This window comes from Dryobates pubescens, chromosome 2 (genome assembly GCF_014839835.1).
Source record: "Dryobates pubescens isolate bDryPub1 chromosome 2, bDryPub1.pri, whole genome shotgun sequence".
NCBI lineage: Eukaryota > Metazoa > Chordata > Aves > Piciformes > Picidae > Dryobates > Dryobates pubescens.
In genome coordinates, this window is record NC_071613.1 from 16,469,338 (window position 1) to 16,496,108 (window position 26,771).

Consider the following 26,771-nt stretch of genomic DNA (forward strand, 5'->3'; position numbering starts at 1 on the left):
ACCTTTGGGGTGGTATGTCTCTGAAACACGTGCATGCTCACATAGCATCAAGATGCTTTTGTTATCTTTGGGGTGGAGGGAGAATTTCAGCTGCACAGTTATGAGCATGACTACAGTTCACAAGTTCACTAAAGAAAAAAGTGGGGTAAATGTGGCTAATGAAATTAAGGACTTTTGATACTGGATTAGCACATGAAAAGGTAATTCAGATGAAACATTGGAAACTGTAGTTCCCTGCGAAACTCCTTTACTGTCACCAGTAGTTTTTGCTGGTGTTGAAATTCAAAGGAGTTTGTAGAAAATGCTCACTCTACCCCAGCTGTATAGCAGTGATGGCTGAAAGAAGCAGCAGTTGAAAGAATATGAGCAGCAGTGTCTTCTAAAGCCTCTCCACCTACTTTTGGAAGACATTAATGATTTATGTGCTTGTGAATTGGGTAGAGTATCTAGAGGTGGCAGCAGCTAGGTATGAATTCACTCCATCAGTTGTGGCTGTCTTCCCAAGATGATCACCTAGGAGAATAAATGGCTAAACAAGCCAGCAGGGACAGAGAGATGGGGGTGTTCACATAATCCCAAAATGCTGCAGTCAATATGCAAGTATAAGCCTGTGTGGATAAAAAATCAACATGATTACTTCTTGTGTCCTATTCTAGTCTTGCTTGCCTGTCCATGAGCTCTTCAGGGCAAGCTTGGGGTTTCCCCCCTCCACTGCTTCAAGTGTTTGAAGTGACTAACTTGGCTGTATCTCAGATGCTACTGCAAATGAATAAGAGTGGAACAATTGAGTAGTGGAGAGGTGTGTCAGATTGGTAAGTTCAGAACACGTGAAGCTGTGACACAGGATGACTTGAAGAAGGAAACTGAAACTGAGACGATGATTATAAAGACTGGCAGAAAGCAGGGCCAGGAAAATAAATTCAATTTGCTGGAGTTATATAACCATCTTAGTGCAGCCTGTAGATTCATTAGTTTGAGAGTATACTTTGTAAAGGAGAGTGATTGCGTGTGGCTTCACTTTTAGCAAATTGACTGTAATTTAGAGTGAAGGTGTAGGAGGTTGAATATGTCATTACTCTGGTTTTCTAACTGGTGTGAACTTGTCTAGCAGGTGAGTTTTTCTGTGTGTTCAGCCAGCATGTGTTCTAGCAGACTTCAGTTTACAGTTGCAGAGATATCCTTGTAACGATGGTTTGGCACAGTAGCACATCTTGATTCATGTAGTATTTATTTATTAAACACTGAGAACCAAAGAGGAGAATATGGAAGAATAATGAATGATCTCTTTCTGTACCAGGAGGATATTTGGAGATTTGTACAAAGCTGATGTACAATAGTAGTCTAAGTATTTAATTCCAGATGAAAGATACAGGGGGGAGATACTATTTTGAAGATCATCCTTATGTAGGTGCTACTTGTAAGTCAAGTATGTCATCCATCCTGGCACAAACAGTAATGACTGGAAGAGCACAATATGGGGATGGGAAGAGAGTGAAGGGGGTGTAGCTTGCTTGCAGTTACCTCTGCTGAATGCTTATCCTTCTTGAACCATGGAGAGCTCAGCATATATAGCCCTGGGTTATGTGCCTGGTAGGACTGGGAACCTCTGCTCAGGTTGCTGTGCCCCTAAGAGGGCTTTACTTCTGAATGGAGATTAGAAGTTAGGGTTGCTTTTATCCTAGCACTTCGTTTTGAAATCTTCATCTCTTGAGGAAGATTTGTTGGATGTCTTGGACTTTGTCTCACTCTTGTTCTCAACTCTAGTGGTAAGGGATAAATCTTTTCCTAGGCCTCTGTAATCAAAGCTTTTAGTTTTTTGTTGTAACCAAGTTTGAGCAGTGTAAATGAGACTACATGGTCAGGCAGCAGTTTCATGACTTCTGCTTGGTTGTCTTTGTGTGTGCTTTTCATGCTAAACACATACTCTTTACCTTTTGGAAGGGTATTTAGAGTGGGAATCAGATTGAGTCTTCCTGTTTAAAGCTTCTGCAGACATTGATGTCTGTATATTTTTTTTCCTGTAGATATAATTACAGAAATTGAAAGTGAAGCTTCATCAACATCTAATTTTGTAAAAAGGTTGCTACTACTCTAAACTTTTTGTTACCTCATTGGTTGCTAGCCCTTTAGTTGTTTGTTATTCAATAAACATATAAGGTGTTTGTAAAGTCTTGGTGATGTTTCACTTGCCTGGTCAGGTTTGTAGAAGTACCTTAGGAGGTTTTACAACCTAATTCCTGGTCCAAATGCTTTGTAATGTTGCTCCTGGTCCAGAAATTTGAAGGGAAAAAAGATAATAACATGAAACTGAGTCTACCAGTCGGGAAGGAATGAGATAATGCATCTGTTATGGAAGTCTAAGAGAAGAAGGAAGTTTCTGTAAGTGTGTGACACTTTTAACAAGTTATAGTTTTAGTACTTTTAATTAAATCTTGAAATTGCTGTGCTGAGTGTGTTCTGTTTTACCCTGGAATATTCTTAGTCCTTTCTAATATGTTTCTTGCTGACAAAATTAATTTTGATACAGATTCTTTGATAGGCACACTTGCCAGCATAGAAAATACCCGTGTTTATGTAACAGTATATTTCTACATGTATGTAGTTGAAAATACTATGGTCTCTCTTCCTATCCTAATGTCAGGATGTTTGGGATTGAGGGATTTCTGGATGTGAGGAGTACTCAGCTGAGCGAAAATGGGCTGAGGTTTTTGAGATGCTAATGTGCTTCAAATTTGTGGTTTATAACAAAGCATTCCTTGGGTAAAAGCAGTTGGATTGGAGATACAATGTACTAGTGAGGCCATGTAGTAGGAGATCTAGCGGGTAACTACTTAAAGTCTTGGTATGTTCAGCAGGACTGAGAGAGATGTTACCTGCCTGATGAGAATGCTATAGTCAAACAATTAATGAATTGTTCTCCAATGACAACTTCTCCTTTTGCTGGCTCTGTGGGAAGTCTGGGCTCCTAACTTAGGTTATCCTTCAAAGATGCATGGAACAGCCCATTCGAGCTGGTCGTCTGCTCACTACCTCTTTGTAGGTCACAGAAGCTGTATTAGCAGCCTTGGCTGCCTTGGAAAGGGCTTGCTGTGTTTGGAGACTCCACAGACTCTCCAGGCAACCTGTGCCCGTGCTCAGTCACCCCCACAGTAAATGCTCTGATGGAATTTTAGTATTTTTTTTCTTTGTCTTTACAGTGCATAAATGCTTCCTCAGCTTACTTGTGTAGAACTGTGAGCTAAATGAACTTTTATAGTGCCTGGGGCCAAAGAAGTATTTTGTTTTTATTTTAAATTCTATTTGAGCAGTTTGTCTTCCAAAAGAGAGAATAATCCTATAAGATTATTTGTCATACAGCATTTACCTGGAGGTTTGTTAGCCATCTGTCTTGTTTGTAATACGATGGTCCTTCTTAATACTCTTTATTCCTGCAGCCTTTTAAGGGTATTGTCAGATGACCTAGAAGCCACAATAAATTAATACTACGAGGTGGCAGCCCTCCCTTAACTGAGGTGTTGCGACTGACCTAGGCTGTTGACGTACTAAGTCAAATTAGTTTGGCTAGATGAGAGATGTTTATCTTTACTGCTGGATCAGCATGTTTGAATGTGTTCCAGGGCTGTATACCTGTGACTCTTTATGATGTATTTTTGTATATATATCAAAAGTGTCTAGAGAAGTATGGCTTGAAAGCTCTGCATATACAAACAGCTGCACTTCTGTCCTGTGTATATTTGTTTAATTTTTCATCAGCATTGGGAAGTACTGAAAAGGACAAGCTCAAACTGCTTAGGCTTCTAGGGAGCAAGGGGTTAGAGAGGGAACCAGCACTAGCCATGGGATGATGGGGAACCTCCCCATGGGAAATACTGGCAACTTTTAATGTTATCTACTCAGTCTTTATCCATATTTTTCTACTCTTTCTTTTTTTTTTCCCCAAAGAAAGAGAAATGTAGGTAAAACAGAAGAGGAGTTTAATAATTTGGTTATGTCCACTGGTCCTCAGATTGTCTTGGTCTCTAAGCACCCTGCTTGGTGTATATGCCCCAGGGAAAATATGTAAAGCAGGGGGATAGTGATGGAATTGTTCAGACAGGGAAGGGAAAACTGCATATTAAGCTGGTCAGCTTTCTAGATGATCTTTAAATGTTGTGCACTTGTTTCTCTGAAAGTTTCTTTAGATCCCTGTGGCCTTCTAGCATAAGGCTATTGGAAACAGCCATCCAAAATGATAGCTCATAGCACAGGATTTCTGTGATAGTGAAGGGCTTGAGGTTTGGAAGGGGCTGTGTCGCACTCTTGTCTCCAACCCTGGCATTTCCCTGTTGCTTTTTGTTGCAGACATTCAAACAGCTTTTATAGTTAATGCATGTTATTTTAAAAGAGTTTAAAATGAAAATTTACTGTACTGAGGCATGACAAATTACAGAGGGTTTGTAGGAAGCATGGTGTGTCAGGACTTCAAAATGTACATGGAATAAATGACAAAGAGCTCTTTTATCTGGTCTTAAAATAGGTGAATATCCAGAACTATGGAAACAAAACAAAAATGGAATTTGGGTGCATGAGTAGGAGGACCTGTTTAAGCAAACAAAAATGGTTAAGATTCTGCTGTAGGCATACAGAAAGTCTGGACATAAAAGGCAGTGGAGGGACAACAAAAAACCCTGTTGAAAACTTTCAGAACTTCACTTTTGCATATTGTGGACAATGTGAAAAATGGGAAGTTCTTCTCTGTTTTGTGATCACTGCTTGATGTTGGGGAGTCAAGCTTACAGTGCCTGCTTGAAGTTTTTTTTGTGTCTCAGTGTTGTTAAGAGTAAACTTGAAAGGCAGGTGGCCAGCAGTTCTTTTATTTAGGAATAAAAATAACCTAAAAGTTTTGGGTGTTTTTTTTGTTCTGTTTTGGTTTGGTTTTTTAGCCTGTGTTTTCATATTGTTTACTGTAACAGAGCTTTAGCCAAATTGGGACCATGTGAAAAACAGTTAAAAAATGCTGGGAAAAGAAGCTAGGATAGTGGTTTGGTGATTTTTTTTTTTTTTTTCTTTATAATGAAATTGTCAGTATCAGAAAATAGTTCCTCAAGATGCAGGGTGTATCATCTGCAGGGTTTGAGACTTGAGAACATTCACTGCAAACACATCAATTTGGGAACTCTTAAATTAAGCTGCCCTTACATTTTTTTTCCCTGAGAAATGCTGAAGAATCTGCAATTAGTGTAATTAGTTGCCAAAAGACATAATTAACAGCCAAATAGACTGAGTTTTTGCACTCCACCCCCACGCACACCTTAGCAGTTGCATCTGCTTGTGTGTTAGTTTCTGAAGTTCTACTGAAAACTAAGTTCCTTGATCAAAATCAGTTGCATTATGTATTAAAAATCTGGATTTCTTCAGAAGTTCTAGTACAGTTAAGCATGTATTGGTGAACCCACGTGTAAGAGCTATTCACAATGTGAGGGAGATGCCAGTGCTGCTAGAAAATGCTAATGGAAATTTAATAGCTACTTAAAAAAAGCTTTTAGAAGTTCATTGATCCAGCATTTCATGCATGATGCTGCTGTTAATGGTAAAAAAAAAAAAAGACATAATTAGTCTGCCCATGATGGCATGTTTTCATTGCAATTGAAAACAGGGGAAAGTTGAAAGTAGGGAAGCATTGTGGAGTGGTTATGAAGTGGTGTGGAATGTGCTGGGTAACTAATGTGCATAGAGTTTACACAGGGTGTTTAGGTTTGAATAAAGTATGTGTCGTTAAAAATAAACATGGTTTAAAAGAAGTTTTGTTTAGAAAACAGACAACAAAGGTAGCAGCTAGGTTGGATGCATCAAAACAGTGCCATTTGGTTTTCTAATAAAACCCCAGGATGTTTTGTTTTGTTTTTTTTCCCTTCCCTCCAGATGTCCAAGAGCTGTAACTGCTGGATTGGGGTGCTTTAGGAGAGCCTTTTTCTACGGGGCAAAGAACAGAGTGTCCTCCCTGTGCTGCAGTTTCTTTGAGCATATAATACAAATGTTGGCAGCGTATGTTGCCAGTGGAAATCAGACAGCTGTGTTCTTCCAATTTGTATTTATATCATATATTAATATACTGTAAAACTTGCTAGGAAACGTGTTTAGTCTTATCTTCCCCAGTAGATTTCACAGAATGGTAAGGGTTGGAAGAGACCTCTCTGAAGGTACTTAGTCCAGCCACCCTGCCAAGCAGGATCACCTAGAGCAGTTCACACAGGAACACACTCTGGTGGGTTTTGAATGTTTCCAGAGATGAAGACCACAACCTGGTCCAGTGCTCCACTAACCTCAGAGTGAAGAATTTTTTACTTATGTTTATGGGGAGCTTCCTGTATTTAAGTTTGTGTCCATTGCCCCTTGTCCTGTTACTGGACACCACTGAGAAGAGTCTGGCTCCATCCTCCTGACACTTGCCCTTTAGTTGTTCTCTGTATAGAATCACAGAGTAGTAGGGGTTGGAAGGGACCTTGGGAGGTCTAACACAGATTCTGGAAATGCTGAAGCAGGTTCACCTAGAGCAGATTGCACAGGATTATGTCCAGGTGGGTTTTGAATCTCTGCAAAGATGGTTTGCTTACCTTTCTTTCTTAAAGCAGCTTGGGTTTAGGTAGGCTTGTTGGCCTTTAGTGCTATGGTGTTTGGTGGTGATAGCCTTTTTGACTTTTACTGTAGTTCTTAACAAATTTGGATTTGAATCAGTAGTTGCCTACTACACTAGTGTCTCATGTTTTGATGACAGCTTTCTTGACCCATCTTAATAACATATATGCTGGTAAATAAGTAATGAGTAATAAAGCAGTTTCTTCCTGCACCCTGACGATACTTGATTTTACAAGTTCCACATGCTGTTTTCTCAGCCATTTCCCAGAAGCTAAACAAAGCCATGCTTTCCTGATTGTCAGGCACTATGGAGTTTGTAATTCAAGTAATGAAATAATAGGAACAGTCATTTAGAAAAGTTTTCAGAGTAAGTAATGATCAGATAAGTCTGACTTGGTGCATGAAAACCTGCCACAGTTCATCATGTAAAATTCAGCCTTATTACAATGTATATTAAATACAACATAACTGTAGACTGATCTAAGGATAAGAAATTCTTGCTTTATCTTTCTGTGTATTCATGTTGCTGGCATAATTAGGGTTGAATAACCCTGCTGAAAGGTTGGAAATAGCTGTATACTAGAATAGGGCTCTGACTTTTTGGTAAATAAAAGAGAATAATTTGAGGGCATCCATCCATTTTAGTTATTTAAGTCTTCATCTCCATTCTGTCGTGTATCTCAGTTTTTGGTGTACTGTTGTACTGTCCCTAGTGATGTTCATCTGGTAGCGTTTCGTGGGGCTTTTGGTTTGTGGTGGTTTAAGTTTGATTTTTTTTGTTTGCCTTTTTTCATTTCAGCTGCAACATTTGAAATCCTTGTAGAAGTGTTGATTGTAGTACTGGGCTGGAACATTCCTCACTGTCAGTACAGACTGGGGGATGAGGTGATAGAAAGCAGCCCTGTGGAAGAGGACTTGGAGGTGCTGATGGATGAGAAGCTGGACATGAGCAGACAGCGTGAGCTTGCAGCCCAGAAGGCCAATGGCATTCTGGGCTGTGTCATAAGAAGTGTCGCCAGCAGATCCAGAGAGGTGATTCTGCCACTTTGCTCTGGTGAGACCTTACCTGGAGTACTGCATTCGGATCTGGAGCATTCAATATGGGAAGGACCAGGAGCTAACGGAGTGCGGGTCCGGAGGAGGACCATGGAAATGATCAGGGGGTTGGAACAGCTCTGCTATGAAGACAGGCTGAGGGAGCTGGGATTGTTTAGCCTGGAGAAGAGAAAGCTCCAGAGAGACCTATTTGCCACCTTCCAGTACTTGAAGGGCACCTACAGGAAGGATGGGGAGAGACTGTTTATAAAGGCCTGCAGTGATAGGACAGGAGGCAATGGCTTCAAACCAGAGAAGAGCAGATTTAGATCAGATATTAGGAACAAATTCTTTACCATGAGAGTAGTGAAACACTGGAACAGGTTGACTGGGCAGGTGGTTGAGGCCTCATCCCTGGAGATACATTCAGTGAGGCTTGACAGGGCTCTGGGCAACCTGATCTAGTTGAGGATGTCCTTGCTGACTGCAGGGGGGCTTGGACCGTATCACCTTTGGAGGTCCCTTCTAAGCCAGATCATTCTGTGATTCTAAGAAAGTAACATGTATATTTAATGTCATAGTGGTAGTAAGTTAGAGAAAATAGCCAAAAGAGGTAGCAGAAGTCATGTTCCACCTTTTACAGTTCAGAGTTACCTTTTTCTAGTGGTGTGTGCTTCTGGATATCCAAAATTATAAGTAGTATTAGGGTATTCTTTTTCATCCCAGATACCTATCCAAGTTACAAGGTCCCCCTTTTTGCCTCTGGCCTGTGTGGTGTTCTTCTGCATCTTCCTGCTCTAATGGCTGGTGTAAATTGACACTGCAGCTGAACATGACTTGGAAACTTTGCTTGCTGCAGTACATATCTACACCATTATGGGATTTCTTCAGAAAACTACCCTTTGCAGTATGTTGGCTTATATTGTTTCTGAAAGCTGTCAGTGTTATCTGGGTTCTACAGAAGTCAAGAATCCAACATAAGATTTTCTTGATGACACTCTGTTTTCCTAGTTACATTAAATCACAGAAAGTGCTTAAGGTGATGGCTTGGGGTTCTTTATTGTTATTTTTTCCTTCCTCTGACATAACTTAGTGGTAGGATACAGAAAGGGAAGAATGACAGCCAAATATAGTAAGCTTTAAAGTACTGTTAATGTACTTTTTCCTCCCCTTGCCTCTTTCTTGGAGAAGGGAATATCTACTCAATAGAATAGAATTAACCAGGTTGGAAAAGACCATCGAGTCCAACCTATCATCCAACACTATCTAATCAACTAAACCATGGCACCAAGCACCCCATCCAGTCTCTTCCTAAACACAATCTCCCTCATCCCCCAGCACAGAGAAAGAACTGTCTGCCCTTTTGTCTTGGTTGCATTTTCCTTGGTTATTTTGTCACTGCAAGACAGATCTGTGACTGCCTTTCCACTTCATGATAGGCATTTCAGAAACTCTTAATTCTGAAGAACCTTGGGAAATTCCTAGTTTATTATATCAAAACTGCTCCTTGACAGAGCTGGGTTCCAGCTGGGCCCAGTGTATTGACAGATGTCAGTCACGTCTGAGGGAGAGTCCCTTTAAGGCAGATGGTTTTGCACGGCAAGTATGTTCTAATCAGCTGCTGCTCTTAATAGCAGGAGATACTTTTTAATGTTTTCTGCCTGTGTTACAGGCAGAAGTGGCTTATGGCAGAGGAATCTGTGGGAGGCTTTGGTTCCTAAAATTTGGTGAAATGATTGTGCCCTGAGATTGTCTTAAGGGAGTTAAGCTTGAATAGTTGCAATAGTGTTTAGTCATAATGAGACATACAGCTGTGTAGATTATTTTGTTGCATATAAACGTGCCTCCCCTTTCAAGGGGAGCTGTGTTTCTCTGAGCAAGGTTTCTCTTAGCTTCCCATGCAGCACAGAAAATCAGACTGACGGGGGTTGGAAGGGACCTCTGGGGATAGTCCAACTCCCCCTGCCAGAGCAGGTTCACCTATTGGAGAATCTATCATTTCTTTCTCTCTGAGATGCCATCTCCTGGTAAAGGGGGATTTTTGTAGGGAGGAGGAGGAAGGTTGTGCAGTTAGAGTTTGTTTGTTCTTTAATGTGTGTATTATTTTTCCATCACAATAGCTCCAAGGGTGTGGTTGTAAGGTTGCATTCTTGCCTCTTGCACTTTGAAGGCCTGATCTGAAAATATGGTGGTTGATGAGAAACATCTTTATGGCCAATTGTGATTCAGAATAAAATGGTAATAGTTGAACATCTTCCAGTGTGGTTTTGCTCTTGTCACTGGTTCTGCTTTTCTGATGAGATGGAAGTTGGTGTATTGTATCCAGAGAGGGGGATGACCTTTGAGTCTGGTAATTTGACTGCTCAGACAAATGAAGTGATATGACCAGGTAGAAATTTTAATTAAATTGGTACTAGTTGGAAGCTTGAGTCAGTAGTTGGGGGGGGAGGAGGGGGGGAAATCCTGTAGTAATAAAATCTATTTTCTTCAGTATCAGAAATATAATGAGGAAGGGCCCTTAAACACTGTGTATTCCTGAACCTTTAAAATCTGCTTGGTCAGCTCTTTCACCGTGGCATCAAGGAATCATGCAGCAAGGGCACTGCATTGAAAGTATTGCTTTATTAATGAGGAATGCACCCTAAAAGGGATCCTTGTCCCTTCTCAATGAGGGCTTGTCAGAGCAGGAGTCAAGCTGCCTATTAAGCAGGAAGGCAAGTTCTCTTGATAAAATACTTGCAAAGCAGCCACCTGGAGATTCGTTTATTAGTTTGCTCTGTGTTATAGATGATGGTGTAGTACGCTTATCATCAGTTTGGGAAAACAGTATCATTAAAAAGGAAAAAAAGGAAAATAAATAACAAAAATCCCAAACCAAACCCTTCCAGTTCCAAAACAAATACCAAAGGGGAAAAAAAACCCCACCAAGCAAAGAGATTTTCTTCCTTTGTTTTTATTTTTCTATCTCCTTATTCTAGTTTGTCAGTACTATTGTTGAAAGGTGCTAATGCTGATTATTGGAGGTGCTTGGTATAAGAAAAAGATTTATTTTTTCATTCCCTCTAAAATGAGTTAGCTAACAAATAGCTCAAGTATGCAGCTACCTGCACAATTATTCTGTATGTCTAATAAAAATGTGCATCTTAATGTCTTTAACCTGGTGTTAAATACCTCTTCTGGGGGATGCTTGTGGAAAGAGACTGGAATTTTTCATCAAATCCTGGTTATCAGTTTCTGGCTTCTGAAAAGGAAAATGAATTCAGAGGACCTGGAGGGGTTTTTAACTCATGTTCACACGTGGGTTTTGTGCTAGATGGTTTTAACACTCTGAACTCTCTAGTGAACAAGGTTCAGAGATGTAAGTAACTGTTTGTGATGGTTGGTAATTTTAAAAGAAATATAGCTGGGGACAAGTTTTGGGCTTGCAGCCAGTTTATCTTTCCCAGTTGTCTCCTTTCACGTTCTGCCTGCTTTGTGCCAGCTCAAAGAACTTAAATTTTTGCCTCGTGTATGTGAGCTGTATTTTAGCATGCAGCATTTTGAGGGTGCTTGCTGACCTAACAGACCTTTGAAGTGAGTGTTTTTCCCCCTTCTGATTTGAGTGGCCTGTGCAAGGATTGCTGTAGTGGGCTTCTCAGTGTGCTGAGAAGAAAAAAAGATCAAATTGTTAGGTAGATGTTGATTTCCATTAGATCTTAAGAAGAATTGGTGAAATGCTTCCTGATTGGGACTCTTCAGTGATACCTGAGTCATGTGTTTGGGTGGCTTGGTCTTAGATGAAGTTGTCACGGAAACACAACATTGTTTTGGTTGGGAAGCTCCTTTAAAATCGAGTCCAACCCTTAGCCCAGCACTGTCAGGGCACCACCAAACCATGGTCCTCAGCAGCACATCTCCATGGCTTTGAAACTCCTCCAGAGCTGGGGATTCCACCACTGCCCTAGGCAGCCTGTGCTAGGCCTTGACAACCCTTTTGGGGAAGAAATTGTTCCTCGCATCCAACCTAAAACTCCCCTGGTGCAACTTGAGGCCATTCCTCTCATCCTATCACTTGTTCCTGGGAGAAGAGACCAACCCTCACCTCACACGGCCTCCTTTCAGGGAGTTGTAGAGAGACAGAAGGTGTCCCCTTAGCCTCTTCACTCCAGGCTGAACAACCCCAGTTCCCTCAGCTGCTCCTCACCAGACCAGTTCTTCCAACCCTCCACTAGCTTTGTTCCCTTTCTCTGGACATGCTCCAGCACTTCAATGTCCTTCTTGGAGTGACTGGCCTAAAATTGACCCCAGTGTAGTGCCCAGTATAGGGGGATGATTGCTGCCCTAGTCCTGTAGTCTCAGTTTAAGCAAGGCCCTTCACAGTCTGTGACTCCAGAGGCCAACCAATATTAACACCAAAACAATAAATATCTGAGCCTTAAAAAACTCTCCATGTAGATAAATGTGTTACTTTTCTCCCTGTAGAAAATTTAAATGTGTTGTCAAACTAACATGAGCTTTTGAGCAAATACAGGTAGAGTTCAGTGTCTGATCTATTCTTACTCTTTTTTTAGGCCATCATGACTGCACGACCTATTTCCAGAGAGCAGCAATCTGTCTCTGTGTATCAGTGTTTAAAAGTTAAAGTGTAAATTGCAAAAAGATGCTCTCTCAATTTAAGGAATTTCTCTACAGGAAAAAATTCTAGGTATTCTGCATATGGTTTTTTGTTTATCAAATATATACAAATTTCAAGAAGCTTGGATGTTGTTCTGTAATAGATCTTTGGTTTGTTATCAGTAAGAAATTGTATGTGTATTTAAAAAATACTCTGGGAGTCAGTAATGGTTATTGTGCCTAGTTGTTACTTCCCAGAAGGCAGAATCTTTCTATTCCATATGGTGTTCAGTGAGTCTGATCTTTCTGCAGTCTTTAAGAAAGCAAACATTTTTAACATTATGTCTGTCCCCTTTCCAAGCTAAAAGGCTGCTACGTACCCCGGAGATCTGTCTCTCAAGCTTTTTCTTGCTGGGTCTTTTCTCGTTCCAAACACTCTTGACTTCTGTCAAAATAATCCTTATAGAATCACAGAATGGTTTGGGTTGGAGGGGACCTCTAAAGGTCATCTAGTCCAACCACCTCTGCAGTAAGCAGGGACATCCTCATCTAGATCAGGCTGCCCAGTGCCCTGTCGAGCCTTGTTTTGAATATCTTCAAGGATGGGGTCCCAAGCAACTCTTGCTGGCCTGTGTCATCAGAACTTCCCAAAAACCCCACCTTTTTGGATTTTGTCTTTGTTAGTCAACCTGCTTTGGATATTGCTTGGACAATACTGCAGAGTTTCTTTCCTTATAATATACTGGCATTTCTTTTATGTTAACAGTGGATGAGTTTAAAGCTTTTGCCAAGAAAAATAGCAAGGTTTGTTGTATGCGAAGCAACTGAGATGGATCAGTTCACATTTTCATTGCAGTTCTCAGATTTTCTTCTAATGATGAAGCTATGGACACTGTTGGGGTTTGTTGTCTTAATAGTTTATTTCTGAAATCCCACCACTTTAGAACCTCAATGTCAAATGCTTTACTGGTGAAGTTTGTTTGATAGGCAAGGCAAATCATTATTCAAATAGGTTCAATATTATCTCTCAGAGTGTTCTTTCAGTACCTACTCTCAATTGATACAGATTTTTCTGTTTTAAAACTAGTTGGGAGAGTCTCACCATTTTGTTCCCCTAGTCTGCAGGAACAATTTCCATGCTTGGGAATACCTGCCCCACCCCAGTTCTCCAGCATCTTGCTTCTCTTAACTACAAGTGTGTTTGGTTTCACAGAAAAAGTGAAATTTCAGTGTTCGGATCAAGTCAGTAAACTCTGTCTATCCTGTATACCCTGTATGACCTTCTTCCCTTGAAACACTCACACTCTTATCAGAAAAAAAGGAAAAGAAGGAATTTTTGGAGTTCTAGATATTCCTTTTCAAAAGCTTTTATGAACCTTACTGTCTTCACAAGTCATTAATATTTAAGATGACTCTTGGAAAGCGAAGTAAAGCAGAAGTGACTGTTGCCTATTTTTTTAAAGAAGAAGGTGTAGACAAGAAACTTTCTATGGAAGTGAATTTTTTTTTTTAATTAATTTTTGTTAATAAACCATTTTGACAGTCCTTTGTCACTTCTCTGTAACTTACAGTGTCATCATGAAACAAAGAAAAAGAGTTAATTGTGTACTCTACCATATGTACTTAAAGGTACACAATTCCATAGCGTGTGTGGAAATGAAGGAGAGTCTTGATTGATAGAGCAGTTGACAGAGTGTCAGATGAATTTGGGTTGGTTTTTTTTTTTCCCCTCCAGGAAGTATTTTGTGCTGGTCCTGTGTGGGTGTTAAAGCATGTATTATGGTTCAGTTTCCTGAGTTCATTTTGAACTACCAGATAAGCTGCTGCTTAATTTAAATACAGGTTTGGGGCAGTCAGTGTCGCCGAGTTTTTAATTTTTAATAAACTTTATTTGTTTGAAATTATTTTATCTTAGAGTATCATTGATGTAAAATAGTCAGGTAAATGTTTGTTTGAGAACAGGTGGCTTAATTTAATATCTTAAAAATTAAAAACTGCAAATACACTGACTTGCTTAAAACAGTGACAGCATCTGGCAGTCATTTCAGCAGGTGTTTGTACAAGGATGTTAATATTACACACACTCCTCCAAATTTGTTTATTGACTTTTATACTTCCACCATCAACAAATGTGATTTATACTGTCTTTTAATTATGTTATTAGATGCAGTAGCTTATACTGTTAGGCTTTAAAATAGAGTTTTTCCAACTAGAATCCTAGAATGGTCTGGGTTGGAAGGAACCTCCAAGTGCCACCTAGTATTTTGGAGACACTGGGGTTCTTTGTTTTAAAATTGATCTTTCTTCTTTAAAGGTATGTATCAGTTATGTGAGTAGGATTTTAGGGGAAAAATGTAAAAATCCAGCTCTTGGAAGTTTTCGGTCTGTGTTACGTATTTTGTCATGTTGTTTGATGAGGGAAGGGTAAATCTGCAGTCTTTGGGAAATAGCACTTTCTGAGAAGCGTTTACCTGAAAGCTGGTACTGTAGATGCTTTAGTCAGTTCAGAATGTACAATGGAGCATTTGGAAGGCTAAAAACTGAGGCTAGTTCTCTAACAGATCACTTAAGACTTTCAAGTTTCTGATAGTTTCACTTGATGGTAACTGCACAGGCCATGTTAGAAAAAAATAGTATCAGTCATGATTGTGAAATGTCAGAAATCTCTGCAGAAGCAGTGGATCAAACCCTGCAGGTGAGAAGTCATCATCTGACTGACCTGACTCTGGTTTTCCTTCTACAGTCAGCAGATGGCCTGCACGTGATTAGCAGGTTTGAGGCAGGGCCAGGCCAGAAGCTCTTGGTTCCTGAATTCCTCTTCTTCATGAGCTGCTGTCAGGATAGGTTCCGGGTGTGCTGTCACGCAGGCTGGTGCCTCCAGCCTGGCATTGCCCAGCAGTGATGAGCACCTTGCCACACATGTACTCTGGGCATCCTTCTACTTCCCATGTGCTGTGTGGATTCTTGCTTTGCCACTGGGATGGAAAAAGGAAGACTTTAATTCTTCTGATCCCTGCTGAGAATCTTGAGTGAGTGTGTGCATATCCCTTCATGTCATCTGTGCTAGAAAAGTAATCTTTGAGCAAGGCTTCTGCCTTCCTCCTAATCTACTGCAAGAAAATGAATACATCTCCTTTCTGCTTAGCCAGATTTTCAGTGTTTCAGCCAAATTGACCTTTACTTCCATTTTCCCTGCAAGGGTTCTCAGTTCTCTTTCCTTAGTGGTCTCCGTGGGTTTACTTTTAATGATATGTTTGAGGTTTGTCTCTGCCCTTTTCATCACCTACCAAGGAAGCCAATTTTTCTGCTTTTGTTTTCTTATAATAATCACCTTCTATTTTCTTCACTGCTTACACTTGTGCTGTGTTTCACATAGCAGATTTGAACTATTGTACTGACCATCTAGAACAGGGTGGGAAATACAGCCATTGAGACACTCATTTTGTCTTTGGTGCAATAGAGGGGAACAGGCTTAAGACAAGATGCTCAAAATCCCCGAGTAGCATTCCTCTGGGGGATATTAGCAGCTGAAATCACAATTACTGTCAGATCTTAAATAGACATAAATGCTGCAAAGAAGATACATGCAGTGGTGTTTGAGTACATTTGGGTGTTTTGCTGTAAGAGAGCCTTGCTGCTCTGGTGGCTGCCCAAATTCTTCCTGGCAGGACCCACTTCAGACTTCCAACTCCTTTTCTCCTCTGACCTGTGAGGGAAGGCTGGGAACTCTTCAGTAGTAGTTTCTACTTGCTGATATCTTGTTGAATTGGTGGAGTATTTTCCATCAAAGATGAAAGCAAGCAGGTAAAATTGGGCAACTGAATCACAAGTATGCAAAGGGTCTGCTGTGAGGTTAGTAACCTTCTGCAAGCATGTGATGCTAAGACTACAGTGCCAGACATTCCTTCACAAGAAAATGCTCTGCAACAGTTCATCTATCAATGTCCTTCAGGAGTTTTTCATAATGATTTAATACTTGGTGTCAAAGATCGAGAAGTGCTCGAGTGCTGGTGAGGTGTGTTGTGCAAGCGGCAGTGGGGAGAGGGAGAGTAATCTGGCTTGCACCTGAAGTTAGGGAGGTTTCTCTGTTGTTTTAGTAGATGTTTTACAGTTCAGTTCTGTCCTTAGAAACCTGTGCTGTGCTTGCAAAAGGGTGGTGGCTTTTCCCAGTGAGTGTGATCTTGTCCCCTCCTTGCGGCTGTGCTGGGCTGGGCCAGCTGCTGGACTGGCTGAAGGCTAATCATGGTTAGTTTTCAGGTGGATTAATGAGCTGGTGACACTTTCCCTGAACTGACTGTGTGAAGTTGCACACATACCACAAGCGAACTTCCTCTTTTTATCAACTTCTGCTCTCTATTTAGATGTCCTGGCAGTGGTGAAATCTGTTGATGGTATATGGTAGGGTTTGCAGTTCATAAATGCCTGCTAAGGTAGAGGACAAATTTGAACCAGTAAAAGTTCAAAGGAGGAATTGTGTTGGTTAGGTGTCACTGATACAACAACTTGGGCTGTGATGGCATACATAATCCTGTACAAATGCAATGTTTTGCCATTTATGTGAAAAAATAAATCACCAGAACAAATGCAAACCCCTTTGGAAAATTGTGAGATTAAGGTTTTACAAGGTAAGGGAATTGCTGGAACTTTGAAAATTGCTTTTCTCTGTGTTTTAAAAAGGACTGGTTTAATATTTGAAGAGTAGGGCAGTTTTATGGTGGGGCTGCTTTTGTATTTGTTGTGATTTTGACTGCAGTCCCTCTTCGCTCAGGAAAAGCTCTTACCCTGCAGCACCTTCTACATCATATTTTACCCAATTTAAGAACGAAAAAGCAGTTAAAATGAAAAGGAAGCCTGAAATTATTTTCTCACAGTTAAGCATCTTCAAAAAGTATACCTTTTACTTTAATTTCATTTCTAGACAGCTTTTATTCTAGCCTTTTAACAATGCTTAGAACTTCATTATGTGATGCTAGTTGTAGGGCATGCAGTGATATAATTATTCCTTGCATGTTCTGGTTGTGTTCCTTAAATATACAAACATGGGAAATTGAAACCAATGAATAAAAAAATGTTTAACATTATACTCCTTACACTTTCTGCACTTTGGGTTTTTTTTTAATGGCAGAGAGAGAATATAATCTTAATGTTCTGAATATAATTTAAGCATACAGAATGCATTTGTTTAAAGTTACCTCTGTTTTACAGAAGGATTTCTATGGTGGCCTGGGCTATTCCTGAAATACCTGGGGAAAATTCTGCCTTGAGTTTTGTACTAGATGCTATGCTTACTAAAGAACTTCTTGATAACACCTGGTTAATAAATGAAACTCCAGTGTTCCTCATTATGCTGATAGGTGAAAAATATGATGGAATTAGCACAGTGAGTTCTATGCCTGCAGAGAAACGGAGAGCCTAGGTTTTGGGGAGGGTTTTTTTCTGGGGGGGGGGAGGGAAGGTTTAAGCAGCATTTGGTATAGCTGCTGTGTACCTATGGAGAACATGAATTAATCCATGTGTACTTTCTCTTGTAATCTTACCTGTGCTGTGGATATTCCTGATTTTTTTCCACTTAAAAGTTCTCTGTGCTCTACTACTTTCTCCCCACCTTCCTGATTATCTTTTTATCTGCAAGTTTCTGTAGCATTTTTCTGGTACAAACCAAAACTGCAATAGTAATTGGCAAATTTCCCTTTTTCATTGACAGATGATGATGTACCTGCAGATATGGTTGCAGAAGAATCAGGTCCTGGTGCACAAAACAGTCCATACCAACTTCGCAGAAAAACTCTTCTACCTAAAAGAACAGCTTGCCCTACAAAGAGCAGCATGGAGGTAAGTTTTGGTTTGTTTGTTTGTTTTTCAATTGCAAAGTAAATTCTCCTGATTCAAGATTATCTTCAGGAGGATAATTAGTACTTCTCATAAGTGACTTCATGACTGAACGAGTTCTCATTGATTTCAAAGGGTGCCTCCACTTCAGCTACTGAAAACTTTGGTCACCGAGCTAAACGTGCTAGAGTATCTGGAAAATCCCAAGATTTATCAGGTAATAACTCTTTGTACAAAACAAATAAGGGGATGTGGGAGAAGATGTGGAAACATTTAACTAACACACAGACCCCTAAACTTATTTTTTCCTGTGTGATCTCCAACTGAGAGACAGCAGTGAAAAAACAATTACAAACTTGTTCTGAACATCAAATTTGAAAGCACAATTTTAATCTGATTTTTTATCTTTAGAAGATGGTCCTTTAATCATGTTGGTTTGGGTCTTTTCTGGATTTTTGTTTGTTTTTATTCTCCTCAAAGAACTGTGTAGTTGTACCCAAGCTACTGGTAGAAGCAGTAATGCTGCAATGGTGCTGCACTCTGACTAGGCTTCTTTAATATTTCTCATATTGATGTGTTGTTCCAATATGGTGTTTAGAGGTAGTTTTGGTATGTCATCATATCAGTTCATTGTGGAGAGAGGGGAGAGTTTGTCTGTGTTTGTGAATAAACAATACACATACACCTATATACACAGTGTGTTTACAGTGTATAATAAACACACTGAATCATAGAATTGTCAGGGTTGAAAGGAACTTCAAGGATCATCTAGTTCCTACCCCCCTGCCATGGCCAGGGACACCTTACACTCTAGATCAGGTTGCTCAGAGCCCCATCCAGCCTGGCCTTAGAAACCTCCAGGAATGGGGTTTCTACCACCTCCCTGGGCAACCTGTTCCAGTGTCTCACCACCCTTATGGTGAAGAACTTCTTCCATACATCCAATCTGAATCTCCCCACTTCTAGTTTTGCTCCCTTCCCCCTAGTCCTATCACTAGCCAACGTCCTACGAAGTCGCTCACCGCCTTTCTCAGTGGCCCAACATGCAATGTTTCTACAGTGTGTGTATATATGTGCATTTTTTATTTGTGCGCACACACATTTTTTATTCATACATATATAGGCACACATCCTACTTGTTTTGTTCTTCTCCTTCACTGTTCAGTCCTTCTGCTGTTTCTTTTCATCTCCTGAAATGCTCTTTAGTTCCAGGAGCTCTGCTGTCAGTTTTCTTTGGGAGATCAACACTGATGCTTGCCAACTCCCATTAATATGGTTTCTGTTGCCATTTTTTTTTTCTAAGTCTGTGCCTCCCTTAGTATTGTGAATTGAAACTGAGCAGCTGGCACAAGGCTTTGGTCCATTTTCCTTTCTTCTGTCAAAGTCTGTTCTGTCTTCTCACCATCTCCATACTCTTAGATACTCTCTTTCAAGCCTCTCTTTCTTTTCCCCCTCTGTTTTATTCTCACCCTCCCCTTTGATTAACTCTTAAGAATCATTTAACCTCAGATTGATAGCCTTGAAATAGCCAGAACCAATGGAAGTTTAACCTGTGTCATTCTACTTCCAGTTCCATTTCCTGATTTGATATTGGAAGCCTTATGCAAAGTTATCTTGTCATTGACTCAGTTTCTCATGATCAGTTCTTAATTTTTCCTCAGGGTTGCTCACTTTTGATGTGTTCTTCATTATGCTTTTGCTTTCCTCCTTCCTCTAGTGAAGGTAGTAACTTTTCATCCTGTCCTGTGGTACCAATGACATCATGAATAACACTTAATTTCCAGAGGAATTCTCCATCCATTCCTTTTGTTATATTTTTGAGCTCCTATGAGGAAACCACTGTGATTGTGGAGTGCTGCTTCTCCATCATGGAATTGTAAACAATGATTTTAAAATTGTCCTCTTAAGATTGTATTGTGCTTCTCAACCCATCTTTCTATTAATCTTTCCCACTAGGGCTGATGGTTATTTTCTGTTTTCTCCACTGGGTTTCTGAGATATTCCTCTAAATTTGTACAAATATCGATGTTGGGGTTCCTTTTAATGTTTTTGGTTGGATAATGATAGATGATGTGGCCGAGTTGTAAACATGAGACTTTCTAGATTGTCATTAGTAGAGATTGTATACTGTCATATACAATCACACAGCTGTAGATGAAATGAAGCTATGGGACTAGAAACAGAGGAAAATGTCTTGATGGAGTGCAGTCCTTGTATGGACTCTGAGCTGAGGGAAGGTTGGTGGAGATGAAAGAAGCAATGCCAGTTTCCAACTGGAGTGGAGCCAGTAGTTGATAAAACAGAAGACTGTTCCTTGTTTTACTATGGATTTCATAATCCATGCTGTGGAGAGAGAACTGCTATTTCAAATTGTAATTTAAAAACAATCAATCTTGACATAATTTTCCACTTAAGCTCTTTTAGGTAGAATACAAAAGACAAAGAACCCAAAAATGTAGGTAAGAAAATGGTTATGTTGGATCTGTGCTTCTTATGTCACAAGTGACTGGTGAACCTACAAATTCAGCATTTGACATCTGTGGATCTTACTGATCTTTTAGATCTTACTGATCCAAATATTTGTATCTTAAGCTAATATCATGTTTCTTGATTTACAGAGAGCTGTAATCTCAGTATAGGAGTCATTTTAATCCAGGGTTTTAATCATTTGGCATACTCTTTGTTTCTTCCTGTGTAGGTTTTTTCCCCTCTCTTGCTTTTAATTCACTCCACTTGCCTATCCATTTTATATAGGGCAGTTCTTGCTGATTTGTTTTTTTAACCACTTTTGGAATACTTCAGTTCAGAGACAAGGAATTTCGCTGGGCTGCGGAGCTGCAGTAGGGGTTGAGAGTCTAGGCTACCGGCTCACTCATTGATAGTTCTGTACATTAGGTACATGCACAGCTGATAATTCCTAGAACTTAGTGCCTTTTGAAATCTATTTTTGGCTTTTTCTATTGAATCACAAGGTATTTTTCCAAGAACACTGCATGCTTTTTTTTTTTCTAAGATACTGCTGTTTCTTAACAAGAAAATATTTTTGCTGAATGCCTCTTTATGGACCAAAAGCAGTTTGTCTCCATCTTCTCCCTTATAATGGGCAAAAAGTACCCATTCAGGACACAATACACAATTTGGGATGGCATTCTTGGGCTTTTTATGAAGAGGGTGATTCACTTTCAGGCATCTTTGCCTGCCTTTTGCCATGCTATTAGACTGTACTAGTTTCTATCTGCTAAATGATCAAAATTGAAACTGAATTAGCTTCACCCTGTCCTGTGGAAACAGAACAGAATAACCAGCTGTGTTCCTGACTCTTGGATTGTCTAGTGTCTTGGCACTTTAGTTACTTAGAAACAGCTAATTTGTCACGTTATATTAGGGCAAAGACTAAGATTGATGATGACCTCTTGCACTTCATTTTGATTTTTTCCCCATTTTTAACACTTATTTGCAAAACTGCTCAATTGTTGAATTTATTTGTTTTTTAATTGCGTGTTTTGTACTGAAGCTTCACTTTGTCAAGAAGCGTAGAACTGTCATGAATAGCAGCACACATGTTTCTAATTTGGTGGCCAGACAAACCTTTAAAACTGTCTCAGCTTATTTTTGTAAACTAGGAGGAAGAACATATTGAATGCTTCCTTGTTGTGACAAGTTACTAAAAGATCCTCAAAACCTGAAATGTGCATTTGTAAAACAAAAAAGCACGGAGTTCCCTCATGTATCCAGGGGATGTTTCGAGTCTTCACATTAAGAAGCAAATTAGCTTTTTCAAATTCTATTGGAGAATTCCACCTAATAATCACTATGCCAGTGAGCTGAGTGGAGAAATCCTAAATCAAGTGCTTTTTAGTTGAGCGAAAGGGCAATTTGATCTCTCACTTCTGCAGGATTTTGAATTAAAAATAAAAAAAAAGGTGGGTGAGGATAGCAAACACTTCTAAAAACATCATCTTCATTTTGCAAGCAGTGCCTAAGGGGCAAAGTTAATACAGCTTGAAAAATAGCAGGGGGGTGCTGGGAGTGGCTGGGGCTTGCTTTCTTGTTTTAAAAATTTTATTGCAAGAGGCTTTTTTAACACTTTCAAAGTTGGTGCCTGCCCTTTGCAGAGAGGTAGCACATCTGGATTTCAGGTTTGATTTTGAGATAGAGCCTAGGGAGGAAAATGGGAGCATGAACTGTTGGGCTACCCTAGTGTGTGTGTGTGATCTCAGATGGAAATTATTTTTCAGAATATTATTCCCTCAAATTTAGTAGGTCATCTTGCTGAAGGGCACTTTAGTAGTCATCCTGTAGTAGCCAAAAATCACAATCCTATTGCTCTGCAGGTTCAAATGTTCTAGGAAATGTGGAGTCATGCAAGGGACATTATGAATGTAGTAGGGGCTTTTAATGCCTTGCATACAAATCCTCTAAGCTTTGAAGCCTTTTCTGTATGCTTCTGCCTCAGAAAAGATCCTAAAGACAATAACCAAACAAGTGACCTATGCAAACAGAGTAAGATACCTGCCACAGGAGGTATCCTGCAAGTGGAGGTTTCCTGTATGAACTGTCACACAGGAGTGTGTGAATGTGCTCACAAGCAGGACCTCAACAAAGTGCATTCACACCTCCACACAGTCATCTGGCAATGTCTCTTTGTCAGACTTTTCTCAAGAAATGCAACACCTGGGAAGGCTAACTTTCCTTCTGACTCAGAATTTTCATTTTAAAAGAAGGAGCATAAATGGAAGGAGAAGACTTTGGAATTATTGCTGGCTACTGATTCCACGCATCCCAGACATGCTTTTTCCTCATGTGTTTATTGTGGGAGAACACTGAAGTTTTACTAGTTTCTCCACACAGCAGCTATTTCTGAGTAAATTTTTTTTGTGTTGGAAAACATTTGCAGATATTTTGACTTTGGTACTGGATGATGATCGTGATGGTTTGTCTGTTTGTTTATTTTGTCTTGTGGTTAATGTGGGTTAATGAAGTTAATAGCAGTGAGAAGCCAGTAGATCCGGAACATGCCACAGTAGCCTCCTTAGCATCTGCAGGTGTATGCAGATTTGATTCCTTCAATGGAAAAGGTGAACTAAAAAGTTTGGAAGGAGGACTTGAGGTCTAGAACTTCAACCTGACTCCAGAGTCAACATTTACCTCTTGGGCTTTGTTTGTGGTGTTTTGTTTGGCTTTTGTGTGTGTGTGTGGTTTGTTTTGTTGTTGTTGTTTGTTTTATTTAGATTTAGATGAAATGTACTTTACCAAAAAAAAAACCCCAAAACAATTAAAACACCCAAAAAACTCACACAAACAAACAAAGCCCCACCAAAAAAACCCCAAACCAACCAAAAGAAAAAGAAACATAAACCCACAATGCTTCTTTGAAATCATTGGCATGTTAAATGGGAATCTTTCAAATGGCAATTTGGTTATCAGAATTTGGGTTGGTTAAATATGATGATAATCTTATCTAGATTACTGTTTAATAGCAGCACCTGCAGAACAATACCTTCAGGAGAAGTTGCCAGATGAAGTGGTTCTAAAGATCTTCTCCTACCTGCTGGAGCAGGATCTCTGTAGAGCAGCTTGTGTGTGTAAACGCTTCAGTGAGCTGGCTAATGATCCAATTTTGTGGTAAGTGAAAAGCTATTTTGCATTATCTTGAGAACTAGGTGTGCTCCACAGGGTGCTGGTGCAGTAGACAAATGGAAATGTTAGTTACAATCAGTTGAATTAAAACCAATTGCATTTCACTTGGTCTGGTTTACTTAAGCATTTTCTGCTACATGGGAGTATCTGATTATGTGTTGCACAGTAAAACTTTTGATCCTCTACTAGTGTAGATAGTAGTTATATAATGGCTGGTTTAAAACATCAGTAAGTTACCCCTTCAGTAGCCACTCCTTTCTTTCTTCCCTCCTTTAACCTTTTTCACCCTTCTGTGGGGATTGTGTTACTCGATGCAAAACAAATGACACATTTAGATGCAGACTTTCTCTCATACTACTCAGATTTTGTTTATTTGAGTTGATTTGAGTCTTAGTTCTGTTTAATAGTTGTATGCTCAGGCTGTTTTCTCCCATGTGAATCCACCTTTCCCCAGGGTTGTTGAAAGCTTGCATAAATGGGATCAAAAAATAGCATCCATTTCTTAGGCTGTGTTTTAAAAACAAAGATTAAGACTGGGAAAATAAAACCACAACAAACTACAGCATTTGAGTACAATATCACAAAAGCTTTTTTGGACTTTAAAAATGAGGTTTTCCTGTCCTGAAGACAGTTTTAGGGAGAGTCTTGTCAGGTGAATGACAACTTCTGAGGTTCAGTGGCATCTTGTAAGCCTGTGCTTCTTATCAGCGGGCTCAGGCACTGCAGGTATTTGTATTCTGGCACTAATCAAAATAATCCAGTTGTCTGCTGTTTTCTTCTTTTTTAAGCCACTCTGCTCTGCCCACTGATGAACTCTCTGAAACACACTGCAGCATTTGTTCTGTGCTAATGCCTTTTATTTTGTTTTTTAGCCCTTCTTTTTTTTGCCAAGGCGAGAAAGAGGTGGTGGCATACTTTGTCTTCAGCTTTGTTATTATGCTACTAGCTTTTGTGAGTGTTAAAGCAGTGCTGTAGGTAGTACACAGTTTATGGAATCAGAGTCTTAAGGGTGAACTAACCAAATAAATTTCTTCATGGGAGCAGGATGTTGAGAAGTCTTTTTTTCTTGGCTCATGAAACACCTGTCAACATTTTTTTCTGAGAAAAACACATAAGTCAGTCCAACAGAAAAATGGTTTTGAAAGTGTTTTGAAGTGGTTGGTACTGATCTTGGTCACAGTCACTGTCACAGACTGGCACATGCTGTTGTGAAAGAAAAATCCCAGTTTTTAACATTTGGTGTGTTGCAATAAAATGGAAGAGTAACCAGAAATACATGCATTTTCTCTTCTGCTTAGGAAAAGATTGTATATGGAAGTATTTGAGTACACTCGTCCAATGATGCATCCTGAACCTGGTAAATTTTACCAGATCAATCCAGAAGAATATGAACATCCAAATCCCTGGAAAGAAAGCTTTCAGCAACTGGTAACAATAGTATTCATTGATACTTAAAGATGGCTTATAACAGTAAAAACACCAACTTCTGAAATGTGGCTGGCAACTAATTATTTTGGTTTTGTACTTCAAAAGATGATGGGGCTGAGATGGGGAGTGGTCCTTTTGTTGTGCTATGTAGTAGAAGGAAATCTAAGGTTATTTCTTATTTTGAGGTACACTTTAGGGAGGCATCAAGGTAAAGTGGAGTGCTTGAACATCCACCTCTTCCCTCTTGGGTTTTCCTTGTCATTTTGCATCTCTGAAGTTCTGTGGAAGCGGTTGTCATCGTCTGTGACTTTCAGATGAACTTCAAATATACTGTTGTTGTCTTACATACTTTAAACCTGTGTGCATGCTGGTTATCAGATTTGTATGCATCATCCTCTAGCCAACCAAACAGTATATTGCTATCACTTGGGCTTAAATAGCGATTTACAGCTGCCATGACCGGAGCTAAACAAGCTACCTATAAGGCACACGATTCAACCTCTAATCCAAAGAATCAAAGGTATTGTAAGAAGGCTGGGAGTGATGTTTCAATAGCATAAGGGAAATAAATATCAAGATGAGTATATTATACAATATCCTACATTAGACAACTGGCTAATGAAATTCTGAAGCTTGTGAAGGGCAAATACTTGACTTGGCTTCTTTGTTCAGTACTCAATCAAAAGTGAAGACACAAGATTCCTTATTCTTCACCACATAAATGCAGTTTGGTTTGTGTCAAGCTGCTAGAAAATAAAAAGATGGAAATAAGAACATCTGTTGAGGCATGGATGAGGTATATGAAGCTTTACAGTCGCTTTACAGGCTTCTGGCTGCATAAGTAGGTTAGCTTCTTGGTTTAGTTGTTCATGCTCTTCCTATAGCCATTTCAACTTGCATGCCTAATATGGGAGGTCAGAATAGTTTCTGGAACAAACTAATATCAGCAGATGGCTTGTTAATTAGGGGATTAATAGATTTCTTGTCTGTGCATTCAAACCCACCTATCTGCAAGCTGGAGAGTGGCCAGGCAGAAAGGGACCTGGGGGGGTACTGTTTGACAGTAGGCTGAACATGAGCCAACAGTATGCCCAGATGGACAAGAAAGCCAATGACATCCTGGCCTGTATCAGGAATAGTGAGGCCAGAAGGGGTAGTGAAGTCATTCTGCCCCTGTACTCAGCACTGGATAGGCCATACCTTGAGTACTGTGTCCAGTTCTGGGCCCCTCAGTTTAGGAAGGATATTGAGTTGCTGGAAGGTGTCCAGAGAAGGGCAACAAAGCCGGGGAGGGGTCTGGAGCACAGCCCTGTGAGGAGAGGCTGAGGGAGCTGGGGTTGCTTAGTCTGGAGAAGAGGAGGCTCAGGGGAGACCTTATTGCTCTCTATGACTACCTCTGAAGGGTGGTTTAGCCAGGTGGGGGTTGGTCTTTTCTCCCAGGCAACCAGCACCAGAACAAGAGGACACAGTCTCAAGCTGTGCCAGGGGAGGTTTAGGCTTGATCTTAGAAAGAAGTGCTTCACAGAAAGAGAGATTGGCCATTGGAATGTGCTGCCCAGGGAGGTGGTGGGGTCAATGTCCCTGGAGGTGTTTAAGAAGAGCCTGGATGAGGCACTCAGTACCATGGCCTA

At 40.0% G+C, this 26,771-nt stretch overlaps 1 protein-coding gene across 2 annotated transcripts in view; it reads left to right on the forward strand.

The window, feature by feature from the left end:
• The window catches only part of FBXO11 (F-box protein 11), a 74,872-nt gene that overhangs the window by 20,562 nt on the left and 27,539 nt on the right, over positions 1-26,771 (forward strand). The window contains exons 2-5 of one of the 2 annotated variants that reach the window (XM_054171114.1): positions 17,948-18,075; positions 18,208-18,289; positions 23,556-23,697; positions 25,011-25,140. In XM_054171114.1, coding sequence (XP_054027089.1) covers positions 17,948-18,075; positions 18,208-18,289; positions 23,556-23,697; positions 25,011-25,140 — 482 coding nt within the window. Of the gene's footprint in view, positions 1-17,947; positions 18,076-18,207; positions 18,290-23,552; positions 23,698-25,010; positions 25,141-26,771 lie in introns of both variants that reach the window. The other variant, XM_054171121.1, reaches the window with a different exon arrangement.